Consider the following 16,673-nt stretch of genomic DNA (forward strand, 5'->3'; position numbering starts at 1 on the left):
CAAATTTCTTTCTCAAATGGGCCACATATGTCAAGGAATGGGGTTGTCTTCACTCTTGTGTGGTTCGTTGGTCTAGTGGTATGATTCTCGCTTCGGGTGCGAGAGGTCCCGGGTTCAACTCCCGGACGAGCCCTCGTTTTACACACCAATCAATAGCATAACTGTAAATGTACAAAAGCTAAATGTCTCTTTATGACACAAAAATGCTTCAAATTGCAAAATTTACATGCACATCTAAAACTTCCAACTTCTGAAAATATCAAAACAGCCTAGGTTATGTAAATATGTAAACTTTCAAGCACAGCCTCCTCTGTATGCATGGTAGCAAATAAAACAAAATACATATACTCTCTTTTGAAGTCTTACTAGCAGCAGCACATTGTTTTACCATTGAAACGATATTTTCTGTTTCCAATACTCAAATGAAGAGAAGATTCAAATTTCAGTTTTGTTTTGTTTTTTTCACATTTCAATAGGTTGAAGTGGGCTTTTACTTTCTTTCACTGCTCATGTAGTAGATGATAACAAAATAACTGCACGGTGGGCCGTGCCCCGTTTCATATCATCAGAGTGAAGCATGCATGCGTCTTCTGGTGCAAAGTGATCGAACATGGCTCCTAAATACGCCCCAAGTTTGCGTTCTCGTTTGGCTCCTTTTTTGCTTTTCTTACAGGCGGGCTTTATTGTTGCGTATTACTTCTACTTTGAGATTGAGAACAACGCGAATGGGATTACATTCGGCAATTTTTATCCAGGTACGTCACCTAAAACGTTATAATAGTGACATCTTATAAAATGTTTAGATATTTTCGCTCAAGCAAAAGCAAACAAATGCCTGAAAATGATGCAACGGTTTCGGCAGGGTCTGAACTACACATTTGTACTTGACTTGTTACTGAGAAACAATTTTTCAAGTCCTTGTGGTGAAAAATCAAAATGAAATTACATGAAAGGTGTCCTTGTAAGTTCTGGCTGTGTTGCAATGTGGGCCACTATTAAAAACTATTTTAACCTTTTTTTTTTCTTCTTTTTTCTCCCCCTAGTGTTCCAGGATTTGAATGTGATGGTCTTTTTGGGTTTTGGCTTCTTGAGCACTTTTTTAGTACGCTATGGTTGCAGTAGTTCAGGGTTCAACCTTCTCATAGCTGTCATTGCCACCCAGTGGGCACTCATACTCAACGGCTTTGAGTCCTGGTATTACACAGGGAAGATTAAAATTAACCTGAGAAGGTAATGTATCTATGATTAATTTAGCAAATATATAAAGATATATATACTGCTTGATCAAATCAGAAACATAATGCAATGGGCATTTGAATATCCCGTACATAGCTTGGTGGTTGCTGAGATGTGCACAGCTTCAGTTCTCATCTCAATTGGAGCTGTGCAAGGCAAAACAAATCCGGTCCACCTAATTCTCATGGCCCTGCTGGAGGTGTTTGGCTTTGTCCTGAATGAGTGGCTCCTGCAGACTTTGCTGCCGGTAAGAGAGTTTTTTTTTTTTGTTTCACTGACTTCTTGATGAGACCTTTAAAAAATTTCACCGTAGTAAATGTTTTCTTGTCCGGACGATAAAGTTTCTCGTCTGGACGAGAAACTTTCTCGTCTGGACAAGAAAACTTTCTCGGACAAGAAAAGGTTCTTGTCCAGACAAGAAACTTTCTCGCCCGGACAAGAAACATATACAGTATATATATATTTATTTTCTCCCATGTCACTTTAGGGGCTCCGTATAAATTATAGGCTAATCCATCTTTTATAATCGCTGCACAACATGATTATAGGTACGGCATTTGAACTGCATCATGGTGCTTCACATCTTTGGAGCTTTCTTTGGTCTTGTGCTGACGTGGATCCTCTATCGGAAAGAATCAGAAGATGGATTCGAAAAGGAGAAACTGGACCGCAAAACTGGATTGTTCTCCATGTTGGGTGTGTAGTTGGCTATGTGTGAACTTGACATACTGTACAGGCTTCGAATGCTGTTTGATGTACAAACCCAGAAAGAGCATGTATTATTTCAGACATACTGTTGTCCAGTGGTAAAGAATCCAAGTTTAGACCGAAGGGTCTTTGACCTTTGAGCAAGGCACTAATTTGTATACCATTGAATCCAAATCTACCATCTACCAGCTAGAAATGAAGCACCCCCGCTGTTCAACATTCAACAAGGAAACGGTAAATAATTCTGCGAGAACAGAATTAATTGCAGCGTCCATTCGTCTATGTTAGATGACTTCCTGGTTTCGTCACAGTTGCATATCCCGCCCCCAATCACAATGTCGCTCGATCTGTGATCGGTCCGAACCACAAACAGGGGTTATCAGCGGGAGCGGTACAAGATGTATTCTCCTGAGTTTGTGAACTCACAAATACCGCGAGAATTCATTTTGCGAGAGCAAGGTTCGAAGAACTACAGTATAACATCACTCACACTCAGTGTCAGGGGTTCGTTATCACGTTTCTTCCCCTTCTTTACACCTCTAAGTGCTAACATTCCGGTTCCATAGGTACTGTGTTTCTCTGGATGTTTTGGCCTAGTTTTAACTCCATCCTCGCGGACCCTAATTTTCCCGAGAGGAGGTTGTGGGCAGTGTGCAGCACCTACCTGGCCCTGGCTGTCAGTGCCGTAGCATCTGTGGCTGTGTCCGCACTCTCCAGTCCGAAGGGAAAAATCAATCCAGTACGTTGAAGCGACTGTTTGGACTCGAAGTTTCACAGACATCGATCTTATATTATCTCTCTTTTATTAGGCCCATTTTCAGACATGCATACTTGCTGGCGGTGTTGCTGTCGGGGTTTCCATGCCGTCGATACGTCACCCATGGGAGGCCATGACAACTGGATTGGCCGCGGCTGCTTTGTCAACCATTGGATTCCAATACCTCAAGGTGGTGATCAACGTGTTAATCTGTCAGTTTATCATCAATGTATATAAATATCATACCACATCTTACCAACCAGAACCACATGCTGTTTGCCTTCGAGTGCCATGACACCTGTGGTGTTCTCAGCACACATGGACTGCCTGGTCTCCTGGGATGGCTGATACACCTGGTCCTGCAGATTCGACAGTGTGACGATCACACAACGTAAACATGCTTCGTTACAATGTCACGTTTGGACACCCGCGTTAATATGCGAGTAAAGCGGTCTTTCATTTACAGGGCGGTTCGGTTTGCCGTATTTCACATTTGTGTTCTCATCATCACGATAGCTGTAAGCCTGAGCATTGGGATCATAACAGGTACAATTATGTAGTGGAGTTGTAAGTAGTTTGGTAAAATTCTGGACAAAATATGCTCAAAATGTGGAAAGAAAATGGAAAGCTTCATCTGAATGTTACTCACTTCTATGATATGTTCAAAGGGGTACTACTAAAGTGGGACATCTGGAGACCACCCCAAGATAAAAAATGTTTTGATGATCAGGCTTTCTGGAAGGTAAGAGAAGTTAGAGAACATTAAAAAAATATATATATATATATATATATATATATTAAAGGCACAGTGTGTAAAATTTAGTGCCATCAAGAGGTGAATTAATAATTCATAAAAAACAAAACACTCAACACTCATCCTGTAGACCATGCCACACCTTGTAGGAGGCTGACATTTTTATGCTACGGATACCCAAAGGCCTCTGGCGGTGCTTGCAGCTCGTGTCGCTGAGTACCATGATTCGGGCTCGAGTCTCCCTGTTCTTTGCTCTCGCTAGCCTCTCCGGCTAACCCCTGATCACCAGGTTGCTCACTCACTCAAGCCAATAATTAATGTTCTGTTAGTAAGGAACCTTCATTTGTATAGTGCCTTTCACAGCCTGTAGTAGGCCTAATTGGTGGTAGGCTTGCAAAGTGTGGTCTCTCTGAGGTACTGTAGTGCACGTGCTTAAAAATTGTTGCATTAAAGTTTACCACTAGATGTCACTAAATAACACACTGTACCTTTAAGAAATAATTATTGATCAGGTTTCATGTGTGTGCAACCTCAAAGACAAGTCAACAAAATGATGTTTTGCAGTTTGAGCATCTTGCAGTTCGCAAGTGACCTGAGGACTCCGACCCTGGAATTGTACACATTTAAAAAAAGAATTGCAAAACCTGATTCCTGCTGAGAATGATTCCGTTTAATTATGTTGTGGTAACCAAAGCCTGGCCCCTTTGTACAAACATTAAGAAATGGCTGAACAGTAAGTAAATCTAGCAGACCTCAATTTAGCTACGCAAGAGCATGATCATTTTGCAATAAATCTACATCACAAGATTCAGAGCTCAATTCGTATTATTTCAGAGATACAATCTCACATGGCGAGTTTTTTCCGTATGCATTTTCATGGTGGGTCCCTCAGTTTTTTTTTTTTTTTTTTTACATCACAAAATGTGTTATTTTCACTCTGCTGGCAGGTTACCTAAAAGGATGGGAGAGCCTTGGACCTAGTATACACAAGTTTTATACCATCTTCAACAACAGGGCAGACACACATTTCCAAATATGCGCCACAGTTCAAAACAGTCAATCTGTGAATGGGATTTGTGCTTGGTTACGATTTAGCCTTTTAAAACAGCGACACAAATATAAATTAAATAAGTCAATCCTGAACGCTACAGAGGCTACATATAAAGTGATAAATAATCACTGAAGCCTGAAGCATATTGTCTTAAACAACAAAGAAAGCAGTGTACAGTATAACAATGATGGACAGACACACTTGGGAGTCAGTTATTGCCACAGATCCTCTGTACGTCCAAACTTGAACACCAGGGCCCTGGATAAAAAAAAAATAAAGAAGCATGGTGTCAGTTATTTTGCAAAATATGACATCTGAAGTATTAACGTGATGGCTTCGGGCTACTGACTTACGCAAAGAAAATGAATGCATTCTGGAAGAAAATGGCAATTCCCGGGTACACAATTGGCATCTCTGAGGAGAGAGAAGAAAAACACAAATCTTATTTCAAATGACATATACAGTCAAACCTCGGTTTTTGAACATAATCCGTTCCAGAAGGCTGTTCCAAAAGCGAATTGTTCGAAATCCGAAACAATTTTTCCCATTATAATTAATGTAAATAATTTTAATCCGTTTCAAGTCTAAAAAAAAACTTTTTCCAAGTTTTTTAATTTTTTTTTACTATTTTACACCATAAACTGCACTCCATACTGTTTACCATAAATAGCAAAGGGTAGAAATAGACACTGTTTTATTTTAATAGAAGATATCCTATCTAAAATGATGAAAAAAACAAAAACAAAATGCACTTGCTTTCATTGGACCCATGATTAGGGGCAAATTGCATTGCATTGCAAACACAATGCAAAACTTTAAAAAAGAAGGAAAAAAAGAAAAAAAAGAAAGTCAGATTCGCATAAATAACAATGAACGGGTCTGCTCCGAGCGAACTTTGAACACGAATGTGCTGCGGAGGAAGCATCCTGGGCATTCGAGTTAGCTCGGCTCCCAAGTGAGTCGCGTTCAGGTACGCTCAGCTTTTTCTCCCGAGCGAGTTGCGTTCGGGTACGCTCGGCTTTTTTCAGTTTGGTCGAGAGCCGATTTTTTTGGACGACTTCTGAAACATATAATTCTCAAATTTTCTGGTCGAAAACCGATTTGGTCGAGGACAGAAGCGTTCGAAAACCGAGGTTTGACTGTATTTGGGTACCTGATTTCTTTTTAACAATGGGAGTGCGATCATTTGTCACTACATTGTACGAGAAAACTCACTAATTCATTTGAGATTACCCGATCGGAACAAAACTCAGTTACTTACGAGCCACTACAAAACCTCCAAAGAGGATCCACATGGAGGCAATGAGGGATCCAAAAGACATCATGAAGCCAATGAACAGCCAAACACGAGAGCCTGTAAAGAGAGATAACAAAGGGTGGGCTTCTGCTTGACTGCTGCGTGTTTGGCGTACTGGAACGCGAGGATTATCATCAACTCAACTGCTGCAACGTTAGATAAAGATAAATCATTTAAGATAAACATGCATAATTTAAATAGTTCTGCTATCTGAAGCTTGTCGCTGGCGATGATGACGTAGCTTAGAATTTTTTTAGCCCTGAATTTTAGCTCACTGGTGTTACTTTGTGCGGCGTGGACCGATCACCGAGTGGAACCCAATTTTTTTTGTGTAACATTACTAAAGTAAATAAATAAAATTAAATATTACATCAAATTAAATCAATGTTAATATTCCTCAGAAATGGTGTGCTTAAAATAGCCGAAAGATCAAATGTTTTAAAATGTTCCAATAGAAAATATAATACACATTTTTCAGCAAAAGTGAGTCAGTTGCTTGGCAGATGAATGTAAAGTAAAGCTTATGAGTCTTCCTCGCCTGAAGACTTCCGTCCATTTCCCCGCCACTCTTACGAGGAGCTCCCTTTAGTGGCCCGCCAAGTAATTGCTCAATAAATAGTGAACAATGGAGCCGTTATACTGGCTTTATATTAACTAATTTGCTCCCAAAAAACGTATCAATACGATCTATTTTAAGTGTCCCAAAGATGTATTTATACGTTGTTTTTTTTTATGCTAGCGCATACAGAAGGCTTTGATGCAGCCTCTCTACTGCAGAGAACGGTTGAAGCAATGGTAGTTATTACAAAAACGGCCAGCGGGTGTCAGCAGAGTATAAGAGATCAACCAGGGCATGTTAAAACAAGCTGATTTCTCCACAATTCTAAATAGATTTGTGAATGATGATGAAACTTAGCTGTATCATTAATCTACCGGGAGACAAAGTATCCCAGCATTATACTGAGAAGTTAATATTTTTGACTCCCTCATTCACCTAATTACCAAAATAGAAATTCATCTCATGTAATTCAGCATCATTCTCCTATTTTCATAAAGCGCTTGTACTGGATTTCTTGATGTGTATTAGCTCAAGTTGCCCATGTACATACCTGTCTGCCCCATGCAGCCTTCACTATAGCTGTCACCTCTCACCTGGCCATTTGATACAGCATTTATCCTACACAAAACAAATTAAAATATAGTGTTAGCAACAACAACACAATGTTTTCTTACATTTCGCATGCATGTTAGACCGTTAGATCCATTCTCAGAACTTATTCCTCAGACCAAATAATACATCTGACTCGAAAGTGTTTGTAAACCCAGCCTTACATGAGAAAAGCCACGGTAGCGATGACTCCACATGTGTGATAAGAATGGGGAAAGACCGCTTCATCTGGATACTTAACTGCTGCATCTATGATGATCCACCAACCAGTGAAGAACTGCAATGGCAGAAGGAAAAAAAAACAAAGACGTGAAAGGTTGAGTTGTGTTAAGACTGGTGTACAAAACATACAAGTAGAGGTGACAAAATTAATCGATGAATTAACAACTAATTGAGTATTGAATTAACATATTCAAATAATTGAATATTTGCGTCAATGGTCATTATTTCAGCACAACTTGGGGGTGCTTCACCATTATTCGTTTACACACAATGCCCTGGCCATCCGACAGCTCCTAGCCAAGAAGCAACCTCCATCATCACCCAACCTGGCTTTATGTTTTGTTTTGTTTTTTCCCCCCAAATTACAAGGGCACATTCGGGACCCATTGTAAGGACGTGGATTAAAGATTGCTGTGACAAAGCGCGAAACAGTAGAAAGGTGTGGCAGATGCTGGCACAACTTAATATGCTAACCAAAACATGCTAGAATTCACTGTCAATTATGGAAGCACTGCTACCAACACAATGCATTAATAAATATATTGCCACAGGAATACCTCTCTGTCTGTGTCAATGGATTGTGGTTGGACTTTATGGTTTGGCTATTTGGACAATAAGCAAATAGGATTAAGGAACATGAAAAATGCTAAATACCAGAACGCCAGCAGCTATAGATGCGACGGTGTTTCTTTTTTCAGACCAGTCCACATTGCAGTCGCACTCTCCGCACCGAATCCCGTCCAGAAATCCTGACATGGCTCTGGAAAAGGAAGGACGGCTCGTCAACAACAATAGTTTAATACCTAAACACGATATTAGAGGAACTATCAGCTATATTGGCTTTGCTATTTATTTAGCATGAAGAATTATAGGTTTGGACCAATACGTGACATCATAAAATATCAAATTAAAACACAAGCAACATTAGTGCGCAACTGCTGTAAGGGGATGATGCCCAACTCAGGCAACAAAATAAGGACTAACAATTTCGTCCTCCTGAAATGTGAAACAGAAATTGGCAAATCTAACACCTACTTGATAACAAATCACCCACACGTATACTAACTATGTGACGCAAATAGTCGGCTAGAAAGTGGAAATGAACACTACTGTGTCGTAGCATTCTTTTGTTCGTCGCTTTGATACTAGCAAACATTTCCTCTAAGGTGCCTTCTCACTAAGACGTCGCTAAAACCGACCGTAAAACCCACGAGACAGCGACGATGTTACGGGAAAACGCATACGTCCGTAATGTTTACACACTCTAAAGTCGTTTTCAAATGAGTAGGTACCTCTTATTTTCGATTTTTGATGTGGACCCTTTGGATCAGGCCGACTTTGCTTCCGAGAGCTCGGTCATGCGCATGCGCAGTTGGCCTACACGGTTAAGAGGAACACTAAGCAGCTATTGATATTGGTGCCTTTAAGGGTTATGGGACATAATAAAATGTATTGTTTTAACACAAAATATTTTATATTTTACAATTGTTTCAATTAACAAAACCAGAACCATTAATTAATATTATTCATACACTGTCAATTTTAATCACCGTATAAGCTATTAAAACTGTCAACCATTTTAAACCTCCCATTGAAGTATTGTGATTTCCGTTTTCGTCAGTTTTAAATAATGATTTTTGCATATGCGTGAGTTTAAGCAGTGGGCGGAGTCATTCGCAATTTAAAAGGGATTTTTTTTTGTGTGCAGTCGTTTACGATCTTCTCTTTGAAGAGCTTTGTGAGACGTCATGTGAGTTACACGAGGACTTCAGCAGTCTCTTCTGAACCATAAGAGCAATCATAAGAGTGGGTTATTATGCTAAATAGATTATTTCGCTTGTGACGTTTTATTCCACGTTTATATTTACTTTAAAATAAATTATGACTCAGCTCCACTGTATATTTACAAAGGCAGATTTATGGATAATTGAGAAATTGGCACTCTATGCCATGGCAACCAAGCTCATAGACAAAACTATTTTTTGCCAGCTTTTCTGAAAAATAGTACAAGCGGCATAGAAAATAGATGGATATTATTTTATTTGTTTTACCAAAAATAATGACATTGGGTAATTTTACACTGTTACAACACAATGGTTGAGAAACATTGTTAGAGAATATGACACTTGGAGCCTTTACCACTAGCTCATCCGAATTGATGAGCTTGCTTTGGATGAGACTCAAAAACAGGCAAATTGCAATCGATTTAATGCCCTGAAAATACAATGAACTGGACAAAACAACAAACCACAAGGCAAACATTTTAATGTTTTAATTGTATTAGCCAGAGAACAGGTTTCAACTCATAACAATTATATTAGTCGTAATCAAAACATTGAAATTGAGTATGAAATGCAATTTCAGTAACATTTGTAGTTTAATTAATACATGTAAAAACATACCACTATATAATTGCAAACATTTCAGGTCCCATCGGGAAAGACAAGAACAATCTGTTGGACAACGACTTCAAAAAACTCCAAGCAACTGCAAGGCTACAGATATGGACAGACCGATGACTCCGAATAATCCAATGTAGCCATAGACACCGTTCATTCTCTTAGCAGGTTCTGTAATTAAACACAAAGCATTCCATATTTTAACGTACAATTAAAAAAAAGAAAATAAGTGATTTTCCCCTATTTTCCAGACTTACCACCAGTGTAATATCCCCAAGCATAGGAAAGTCGACTGGTCACCCAAATTGCCCCGAGCACTGACGCTGATAACTGAGGATAGATAATCAACAAACAACATTCAAATCCAGATCATTGAAAATGTGCTTCGTCATTGTGACACTGCTATTGGCTCCTGTAGCAGTTATCATTATATCATCATGTCAGAGTACAAAGATAACGTTCGCTCATCCCACAAGGCTAACGTTTTTTTTCTTTTCTTTTTTTTTTTTTAAAACATTTTGAAGAATACTGTATCTTGAAATTGAATTAAAATAAAGCATACCGGATAGACGAGGGCTGCGATGGTCTGGAAAACGAGCCATTGCGGATACACCTCAAGTGTGTTCTGATGGGCTCGCTGGACACAGTTGAACACTTGCTCCTTGTCACTGTACATTGTTGGATACTGTAAAATACAGGACACGATTATTTTATTGAAAATTATTAACAACAACAAACGCCAACTCAATCATCAATCGCTAAATATTTCGTCGATTACTCCGCTGAAATGCAAACCGCACTACCTTAACACCATACTTCTTCCTGGCTGCTCCAACTTTTACAGCTAGATAAGACAGCATAATCCAACTGTAAAGGTATGTGAATATGACATATCCAAAATTGGAGGGCAAAACAGTCAGAATATCCATCTCTGAACAATCGCTAGGTTCGTTTCCAGGTCGCAGAAAAACGATCAGAGATGACTTTGAGTAACAGGTATCGCGCTCGCGCAGCTATTTAAGTTGGGTCTATGACTATCGCGAGATATGACATAACCTTTGTGCAGAAGATATCGCGAGGCATCTGCATAACGAATATGCCTTATCGCGAGATTTCCCCAAAAAGGCAATGGCACGTTTATTTTGCTGCGTGTCGAAGCCGCTACAAACACAGCTTGTAATATTTACATCCCCACATTATTAACTGATTCCACTAATACGTAATGGCACGAAATCACAGCATGAATTCAGCTCGCACGTAATGGCCTGCACAGTTCAGCGTTTCATGTTTACCCAATATTAGCCTTTAATTTTTTTAATGTAAAAAGACAACTTTTATATGGTTGAAATGTTTATAAACGTCCTCATGCTTAAGCAAAAAAAAAAAAAAAAGATTTTTTTTTTAAACTGTTCATGGAGTCTTGAACGCTTTCGAACATATCGCCAGGAGAGGGCGTCAGAGAGGAGAATCACGTGACTGGAAATTTCCAGAAGCACAGTAAAACTCGTTGGTCCACCGAGTCGATTTCATTTTAACGGCAGCACGACAACGGGATTGGTCGCAGGCATTTAACAATCCGAAAAGATATTTAATAACAACCAAATTACTCAATCAGCTTGTGAAAGGCGACCATATTGTCTGTTTGTTACCCTGATACGGTTTCAACTCAAGCGACACTGGTAAGAGCCTCAAATTATGTTGTTAAATTGTTATTCATTTGTATTTCTCATGTGGTATTTTCACGATGTTTAGTAATTGTGTGTATAAACTCCTTGCTTTGTATGCTAGTCTTAAGTAGCCGAAGACTTGTCAGAACAAAGGAAGCATGGCATGTTCGAGTTACAGCTAATGCTAGCTTGCGTAAACTGGAATTTTCCAGTACGTTTTCGTTACGTAACAGCGCCTTAGATCACGTGGGCTGGACAATCAGCCAAGTAATAAACCATACGTGTGCAAAACCAAATCGTTTACTTGTTTCCTGCTAACTACTGTTAAACATATTGTGGAAAACTGTTTACAACCCCGTTTGTCGTGGTGAGATAACTTATTTACAACCAGTGAAAATCCGTCATATAGAGCGACTACATACAATATTTTTTTATAGTCTGAATACATATTAGCTATTTAAAACACATGGACAACAACAACAACATAGTAGGTGCACAACAATACTCACAGGCAAATACTTTTTGCTTAGTAGGAACAACAAAATGGCAAACTGTGGTACTAGTACTGACATCCTCTTGTTGCGATTATCTCTGCCTTTAGTCCAGTAGATGTCACGCGAAGAGTGCAACTTGAAATATATATAGAAAAAAAAAAAAAACAGTGAAGGAGTGGGGTGTGAATGAGGCAACCCAATATGTACCATGGGAAACTGTTTAATGTCCTTAATCCCATGTTTTATTGTCATTTCAGCTTGTGCAAGACAATGACCAAGGGAGAAGACTCTCACCTAGCAATGGCTCATGTTCACCAGAGTGATGACCCTTGCGGGATTTTTACTCAGAGCAGCCCCTCGCCCTACTGCTCCAGGAATAGTTATGAAAGCAGCCCCTCCTCGTCTTTTGGCAGCGACAGGGGGCGTCACGGGTCTTCGTCATCCAGCAGTGGTTCCTCCTCTCGTTCCAGGTCCCGCTCTCATCCTCGCTGCCACAGGCATTCCCACTGTCGCAGCCAACGAAGACACAGCAGGGGACGCCGCCACAGGGCCCACTCTCGATCCTACAGCCGCTCACCCTCGCTGGACAGGTACTACGGGCACCGCAGACGCTCAAGTTCCAGGTCTCGCTCCAGGTCTTCATTTGCCGGAAGGAGATACAGACGGGCTCAGTATCGTTTTAACAGATCACCGTCCAGATCCTATAGAAGCCCCTCTAGCTCTTCAGGAAGTTCAGTCAGTTTGAGCTTGAAAGGTAATGAACAAGAAAAAAAATAATACCTCCAGCCTGAAAATACTACGCACACTAATTGTAGCGTTGCTTGCTTTTCCCTCAGATAAAAAAGAACTTCTCGAAGCTGCAAAAACCAATGCAATGAAGCTGCTGGGAGTGGGGAAATTGGAGCTTCCAGAGAGTGTGAAACCGATCCTGTCAGAGCAGGTGGAGGAGCCCCTATGGGAGCTACCCGAGTTTGAGCCAAGGGTGAGACCACACCCCGAGAAGACGTTGTCACAGGTGGGTGTTAGCCCCCGTTAAATGTGTTAACAACCATGATTAGGATTGGTCAGAGCACTGTAGAGGGTGTAACTGATAATATGGCTATGTTCACACTGTATGTGAATTCCAATTTGGGTTTTTTGTGTGTGTTTTTTTTGCCCATAGATGCGACATGTAACTATTTTCCCCCAACCCTAAACTGATTTTCTTTTAAATTAGACCCTGGCCTCTTTGTATTCGCATATATGTGAGATATTTATCAGTCGTTTGAACGCTTTGGTAAGTGCCTATAAATCATCAATTTATGCTTTAGTAGGTGGGAGTGTGTAAATTTTTATTTATTTTTTCGAGTAACTGTGTTAATTTATATTTGACTTCAATTGATTTCAACTCCCAAACAGGAATCATGAAAGTGGACATTTGTGGTGAGACACACAGACGGTGCATTTGTTTCGCATGGCAATGCCCATCATGCCCTGCAGTGTGAACGTAGCCTAAGGTCCATATAAATCCTTTTGAAGAAAATCGCTCCCCTCATTGTGTCAGCCAAAATACTTGTAAGACACAAAGGAAGAAGTGAAACATTGAAATAAAATTAGAATGTATATCATTCATAGATGCAGCGTAAGTATCATGATTTTAATGGGTGATTTGACTCAGTTTGCCATTAGTTGCACTGGCAAAATATTTGAAACTTTACTCAACCATCCAACTGAAATGTGTAAGGCAACACCATTTCTAAAGACAATCAATACAAGAGTGTTTTGTGATGTATTTCCTGTGTTGACCTTTTGGAACCTTGAGGGACTGCACATACTTTCTGTATTTATTCCTGTCTTCATAGATAACATGACAGTGGCCTGCACTCACCGGCACCTGGGAATAAAAGGCTGTCATGTGACTTGCGTGAAAGGTTGACTGATGATTCTTGTCCTGCACACACGGCGTTATCTATTCTGTACCTGGATTAGCACATATGTAAATGAAACACACAGAACTGTACACATAAGACAAGCAAATTGGAGGACTGATACACTGCGTTCTCCAGGCAGTACTGTGTTGACATGACAAATGTATCTATGGTTTGCAGTTGAAATGGGTCATCGTTATTTAGCAGAATCCACCACTTGCTGATGGAGATCGGGCGTGTGCTTTATAATGACTATGCCTGTCAAGAGAACTAGAACCAGATGAAGAAGTCGTCTCCATATGCCAAAGATAAGTTGGTACATGAGGCGTCTGCCCAGGAGTTGGCTGTGACAACAGTGAGAGTAAATGTGCATGTGGTTTTCTGCAGTACGAGTGCTTTCTATAAAAGAATTGTCCGAAGCTAGATTGAGACTATGGAGTAACAAGCAAAACGTTCAACACTCGTCCTACTAAAGTCTTACTAGTTGTGCTATTCTTGTCTTGAAACAGAGCACCGAAGCAGAGGCCATTATCACCAGTCCAAAGATGGCCGCAAAAACCAAAACCATCACTTTCAGCATCAATGTAAGCGACCACGTTTTTTTATTTTTATTTTTTTTTTAAGACAAAGCTGACAGTTTGCATGTCTTAACATAGCGATTCTCAGTGTGGAATGCAGGCTCATTTTTGTGTTATGCAAAAAGATCACTGGCTAATTACAGTTCAGGTGTATGTAACTTTGTATGCAAATTTGTATTGGAATGAGAACTTTCAAAAATTTACAATTTGTATTGAACTGTGCAGTACAGTATTGGGATCATTATTGAAGTGCTTTTTATTTTCCTATATTAAAGTCAGATTTTATTTTTCAAACTGTATGATTATAGTGGAGCCCAATTATACAATATTAAATGCAATTTTAAATCAGATATTAATTATTTTTGACAAACACTGGGGCCTACGCTACTATATTTTAATGAATGAGGGTGGATTTAAAAAAAAAAAAATCAAAAATTCCTCTCAGATGCTACTTTGGTGTAAAAAGTTTGAAAAATGAGGGAGTTTTTTGTTTTGTTTTTTTTTACCCCCAGATGCTACTTTGGTGTAAATGTTTTGAGTGCTCAAGGTTTTAAACTGTCATCTTTCCCCAGAATTGTGTGGCAAAACCAAGCGCAATGGCGCCATCTGGTGTTAAGGTAACAGCTCGCGTGGACAGCTATGACAGCAGGAAGCCCTATGGCAACTGGATCCCAGCCATGTCCAACCAGTCCTCCAGGGCACGCAAACAAGTGCGCAACAAGTCACACTAGGATGGAATGGGGCACAACCAAAAGGACACTGCATATATTGTGAATACTTTGTACATATGTTCAGTCGTTTCATCGTGATGTTTTCTTGCAGATGTTTTAAGTTGGAAGAAGTGAAGAAATCATTCAGGTGGGATAATTTCTTTCCCCTAGACCTGTATTTTTGCTGTTCAAATAAAGTATTTATTGACAAAAATAAACTTGGTCAATTCTTTCAACAGTACGCTTTTATTTTTGCATAATACAATGGTGGTGATAACAGCCTAAAATAAGAGATGAATAAAGGCACACACCGTAGTGTAGATACTTTGCAGGTGCAATGTCTTGCCAAAAAGTACTTTACTTGCTATCAGTTTGAGATCAGGACTCTGCAGGTGTGATATCAAAAGTACAATTCATATAAGATAGCCAAAGAATAATGCTGAACTGAAACAGTTTTTGTATCATAACTTGGGGTCCAACGTCCCACTGAACGTTGTGCAGGTATGATCTGCAACTGCAGTATTAGTTGAAGTTAAATAAAGAACCATCTTTATGTTCAATGTGGAGCCGAGAGCAGGCAAATCAAAAATGTTAAAATTTTCCACCCTGCTGTATTCAGTAGAAAAATGGAAACTGTTTTGTGTCTGTCTCTATTGGTGTCTGAAGTTTCTGTACATAAGAAGAAAAAAAAAAGTTAAACCCATCGTTTTGAGTAAAACAAAAGCGTGGACACTTACAGGCCAGCCTGTTTGTTTTCCAGATACTGAAAAAAAGTGACATTTTTTTTCATGTGGCACTGCCCGTTTAATTTACTCAGCGTTGTTATTGCAGTTTTCGGTCATGTCCACAAAATGTCGCTCTTTTCTCACATTTACTAGTTTGCGTGCCATTTGACACTTTTGGCATTTTCCCTCCCTTGTGACTTATCACTTCTCATCTGATGAACTAACTGCTCAACGTAATCTTACATTGCTAGCCTTATTGTTCGGCAGATAAAAAGATTTCAATAGTGCAGCATGCCGAGTTGCCAACATGTTTTTTTTTTTTTTTTTTGCAAAGTGGAGCATAAAGGGTCATTAATGGACTTATCCCATGCTATTTACTGTAATGAAGCCTCCCTAAATTTCAGTAGGAGTGCTTTTCAAATGTGGGAGCAGTACCAGTGAGGTGTACTTCAGATTCTTTAAGGTAAATCGTAATAAAAGTTCCACATAAAAGCAAAAAATAAATAAATAAATAAAGGCTAATGAATTTGATGATTTTGTGTTAAAACTGCAGCAACGCAGCTGAAACAGTATATGGCCATTATCTGTGGCGGGGAATAAAAAAATAAATAAAAATCATTAAAACATGTAATACAGCCTTAAAGAGTTTGAGACAAGGTTGTTTAATGGAATTATAAAATTATGGCACACTTAATTTTTTTGTTTACGACAAATACGTTGGTGTAACTTAGTGGCAAAAATATTGAGAACCACTGATCTCAATAACATCTTGTAAGCAAATAAAACTCCATGTCATTCAGTGTGCCCCTGTAGAGGGCACTGTGCCATCATCATCAGCCTTGGATGAGTCGGGGGAGGTATTTTGGGTGTGCATGGGAATGGCCTGCCATTAATCTCCTCACCAGTCACAAGGCTCTCCTGGTTCATGTAAGCTGCTTCAGGCAAGTTGGTCAGACAGAGATGTGCTAGATGATAATGAATTGAATTACGCTCTTGTTGC

General features: G+C 39.5%; 4 protein-coding genes and 1 non-coding gene across 7 annotated transcripts; 3 read left to right on the top strand and 2 right to left on the bottom strand.

Annotated features, from left to right (window-relative positions):
- The first annotated feature begins 61 nt into the window (after positions 1-61).
- On the top strand, positions 62-133 carry trnap-cgg (transfer RNA proline (anticodon CGG)). Its single transcript has one exon. It is a non-coding gene; the product is annotated as a tRNA-Pro (tRNA).
- A 477-nt stretch (positions 134-610) lies between these two features.
- Positions 611-4,366, top strand: rhd (Rh blood group, D antigen). The gene is made up of 10 exons (XM_077539455.1): positions 611-755; positions 1,044-1,230; positions 1,333-1,483; positions 1,785-1,932; positions 2,511-2,683; positions 2,754-2,891; positions 2,965-3,092; positions 3,168-3,247; positions 3,370-3,443; positions 4,020-4,366. The coding sequence occupies exons 1-10, from the start codon at positions 611-613 to the stop codon at positions 4,044-4,046; spliced, it is 1,251 nt and encodes a 416-aa protein (XP_077395581.1). The 3' UTR covers positions 4,047-4,366.
- Positions 4,104-8,686, bottom strand: tmem50a (transmembrane protein 50A). 3 transcript variants are annotated; one of them, XM_077539457.1, is made up of 7 exons: positions 8,486-8,686; positions 7,848-7,953; positions 7,136-7,248; positions 6,913-6,980; positions 5,768-5,860; positions 4,860-4,920; positions 4,104-4,764 (listed from the first exon to the last, which is right to left on the bottom strand). In XM_077539457.1, the coding sequence occupies exons 2-7, from the start codon at positions 7,947-7,949 to the stop codon at positions 4,719-4,721; spliced, it is 483 nt and encodes a 160-aa protein (XP_077395583.1). In that variant the 5' UTR covers positions 7,950-7,953; positions 8,486-8,686; the 3' UTR covers positions 4,104-4,718. The 3 variants fall into 3 exon arrangements, with proteins under 3 accessions (XP_077395583.1, XP_077395585.1, XP_077395584.1); XM_077539459.1 differs by lacking the exon at positions 8,486-8,686 and adding an exon at positions 8,393-8,416; XM_077539458.1 differs by lacking the exon at positions 8,486-8,686 and adding an exon at positions 8,178-8,201.
- Positions 8,687-9,450: 764 nt separating this feature from the next.
- Positions 9,451-10,631, bottom strand: mgst3b (microsomal glutathione S-transferase 3b). Its single transcript, XM_077538096.1, has 4 exons — positions 10,396-10,631; positions 10,155-10,277; positions 9,850-9,922; positions 9,451-9,763 (listed from the first exon to the last, which is right to left on the bottom strand). Exons 1-4 carry the CDS (start codon positions 10,519-10,521, stop codon positions 9,663-9,665), a joined length of 423 nt encoding a protein of 140 aa, XP_077394222.1. The 5' UTR covers positions 10,522-10,631; the 3' UTR covers positions 9,451-9,662.
- A 444-nt stretch (positions 10,632-11,075) lies between these two features.
- On the top strand, positions 11,076-15,166 carry rsrp1 (arginine/serine-rich protein 1). The gene is made up of 5 exons (XM_077538094.1): positions 11,076-11,271; positions 12,011-12,507; positions 12,590-12,768; positions 14,170-14,244; positions 14,811-15,166. Exons 2-5 carry the CDS (start codon positions 12,024-12,026, stop codon positions 14,967-14,969), a joined length of 897 nt encoding a protein of 298 aa, XP_077394220.1. The 5' UTR covers positions 11,076-11,271; positions 12,011-12,023; the 3' UTR covers positions 14,970-15,166.
- The last annotated feature ends 1,507 nt before the right edge of the window (positions 15,167-16,673 follow it).

Source organism: Festucalex cinctus, chromosome 12, assembly GCF_051991245.1.
Source record: "Festucalex cinctus isolate MCC-2025b chromosome 12, RoL_Fcin_1.0, whole genome shotgun sequence".
Lineage (NCBI taxonomy): Eukaryota > Metazoa > Chordata > Actinopteri > Syngnathiformes > Syngnathidae > Festucalex > Festucalex cinctus.

Excerpts from the sequence above, each read along its gene's own strand:
- rhd (XM_077539455.1), top strand. The coding sequence starts at position 611 with ATGGCTCCTAAATACGCCCCAAGTTTGCGTTCTCGTTTGGCTCCTTTT. Across the intron at positions 1,484-1,784 it reads TCCTGCAGACTTTGCTGCCG|GTACGGCATTTGAACTGCAT; the intron begins GTAAGAGAGTTT and ends ACATGATTATAG. Across the intron at positions 3,093-3,167 it reads CAGTGTGACGATCACACAAC|GGCGGTTCGGTTTGCCGTAT; the intron begins GTAAACATGCTT and ends TTTCATTTACAG.
- tmem50a (XM_077539457.1), bottom strand. The coding sequence starts at position 7,949 with ATGTCAGGATTTCTGGACGGGATTCGGTGCGGAGAGTGCGACTGCAAT. Across the intron at positions 5,861-6,912 it reads AGGCTGCATGGGGCAGACAG|GCTCTCGTGTTTGGCTGTTC; the intron begins GTATGTACATGG and ends CTCTCTTTACAG. Across the intron at positions 4,921-5,767 it reads TGGAGGTTTTGTAGTGGCTC|AGATGCCAATTGTGTACCCG; the intron begins GTAAGTAACTGA and ends CTCTCTCCTCAG.
- mgst3b (XM_077538096.1), bottom strand. The coding sequence starts at position 10,521 with ATGGATATTCTGACTGTTTTGCCCTCCAATTTTGGATATGTCATATTC. Across the intron at positions 10,278-10,395 it reads GGAAGAAGTATGGTGTTAAG|TATCCAACAATGTACAGTGA; the intron begins GTAGTGCGGTTT and ends TGTATTTTACAG. Across the intron at positions 9,764-9,849 it reads TTGGGGATATTACACTGGTG|AACCTGCTAAGAGAATGAAC; the intron begins GTAAGTCTGGAA and ends GTTTAATTACAG.
- rsrp1 (XM_077538094.1), top strand. The coding sequence starts at position 12,024 with ATGACCAAGGGAGAAGACTCTCACCTAGCAATGGCTCATGTTCACCAG. Across the intron at positions 12,769-14,169 it reads CCGAGAAGACGTTGTCACAG|AGCACCGAAGCAGAGGCCAT; the intron begins GTGGGTGTTAGC and ends GTCTTGAAACAG. Across the intron at positions 14,245-14,810 it reads CCATCACTTTCAGCATCAAT|AATTGTGTGGCAAAACCAAG; the intron begins GTAAGCGACCAC and ends ATCTTTCCCCAG.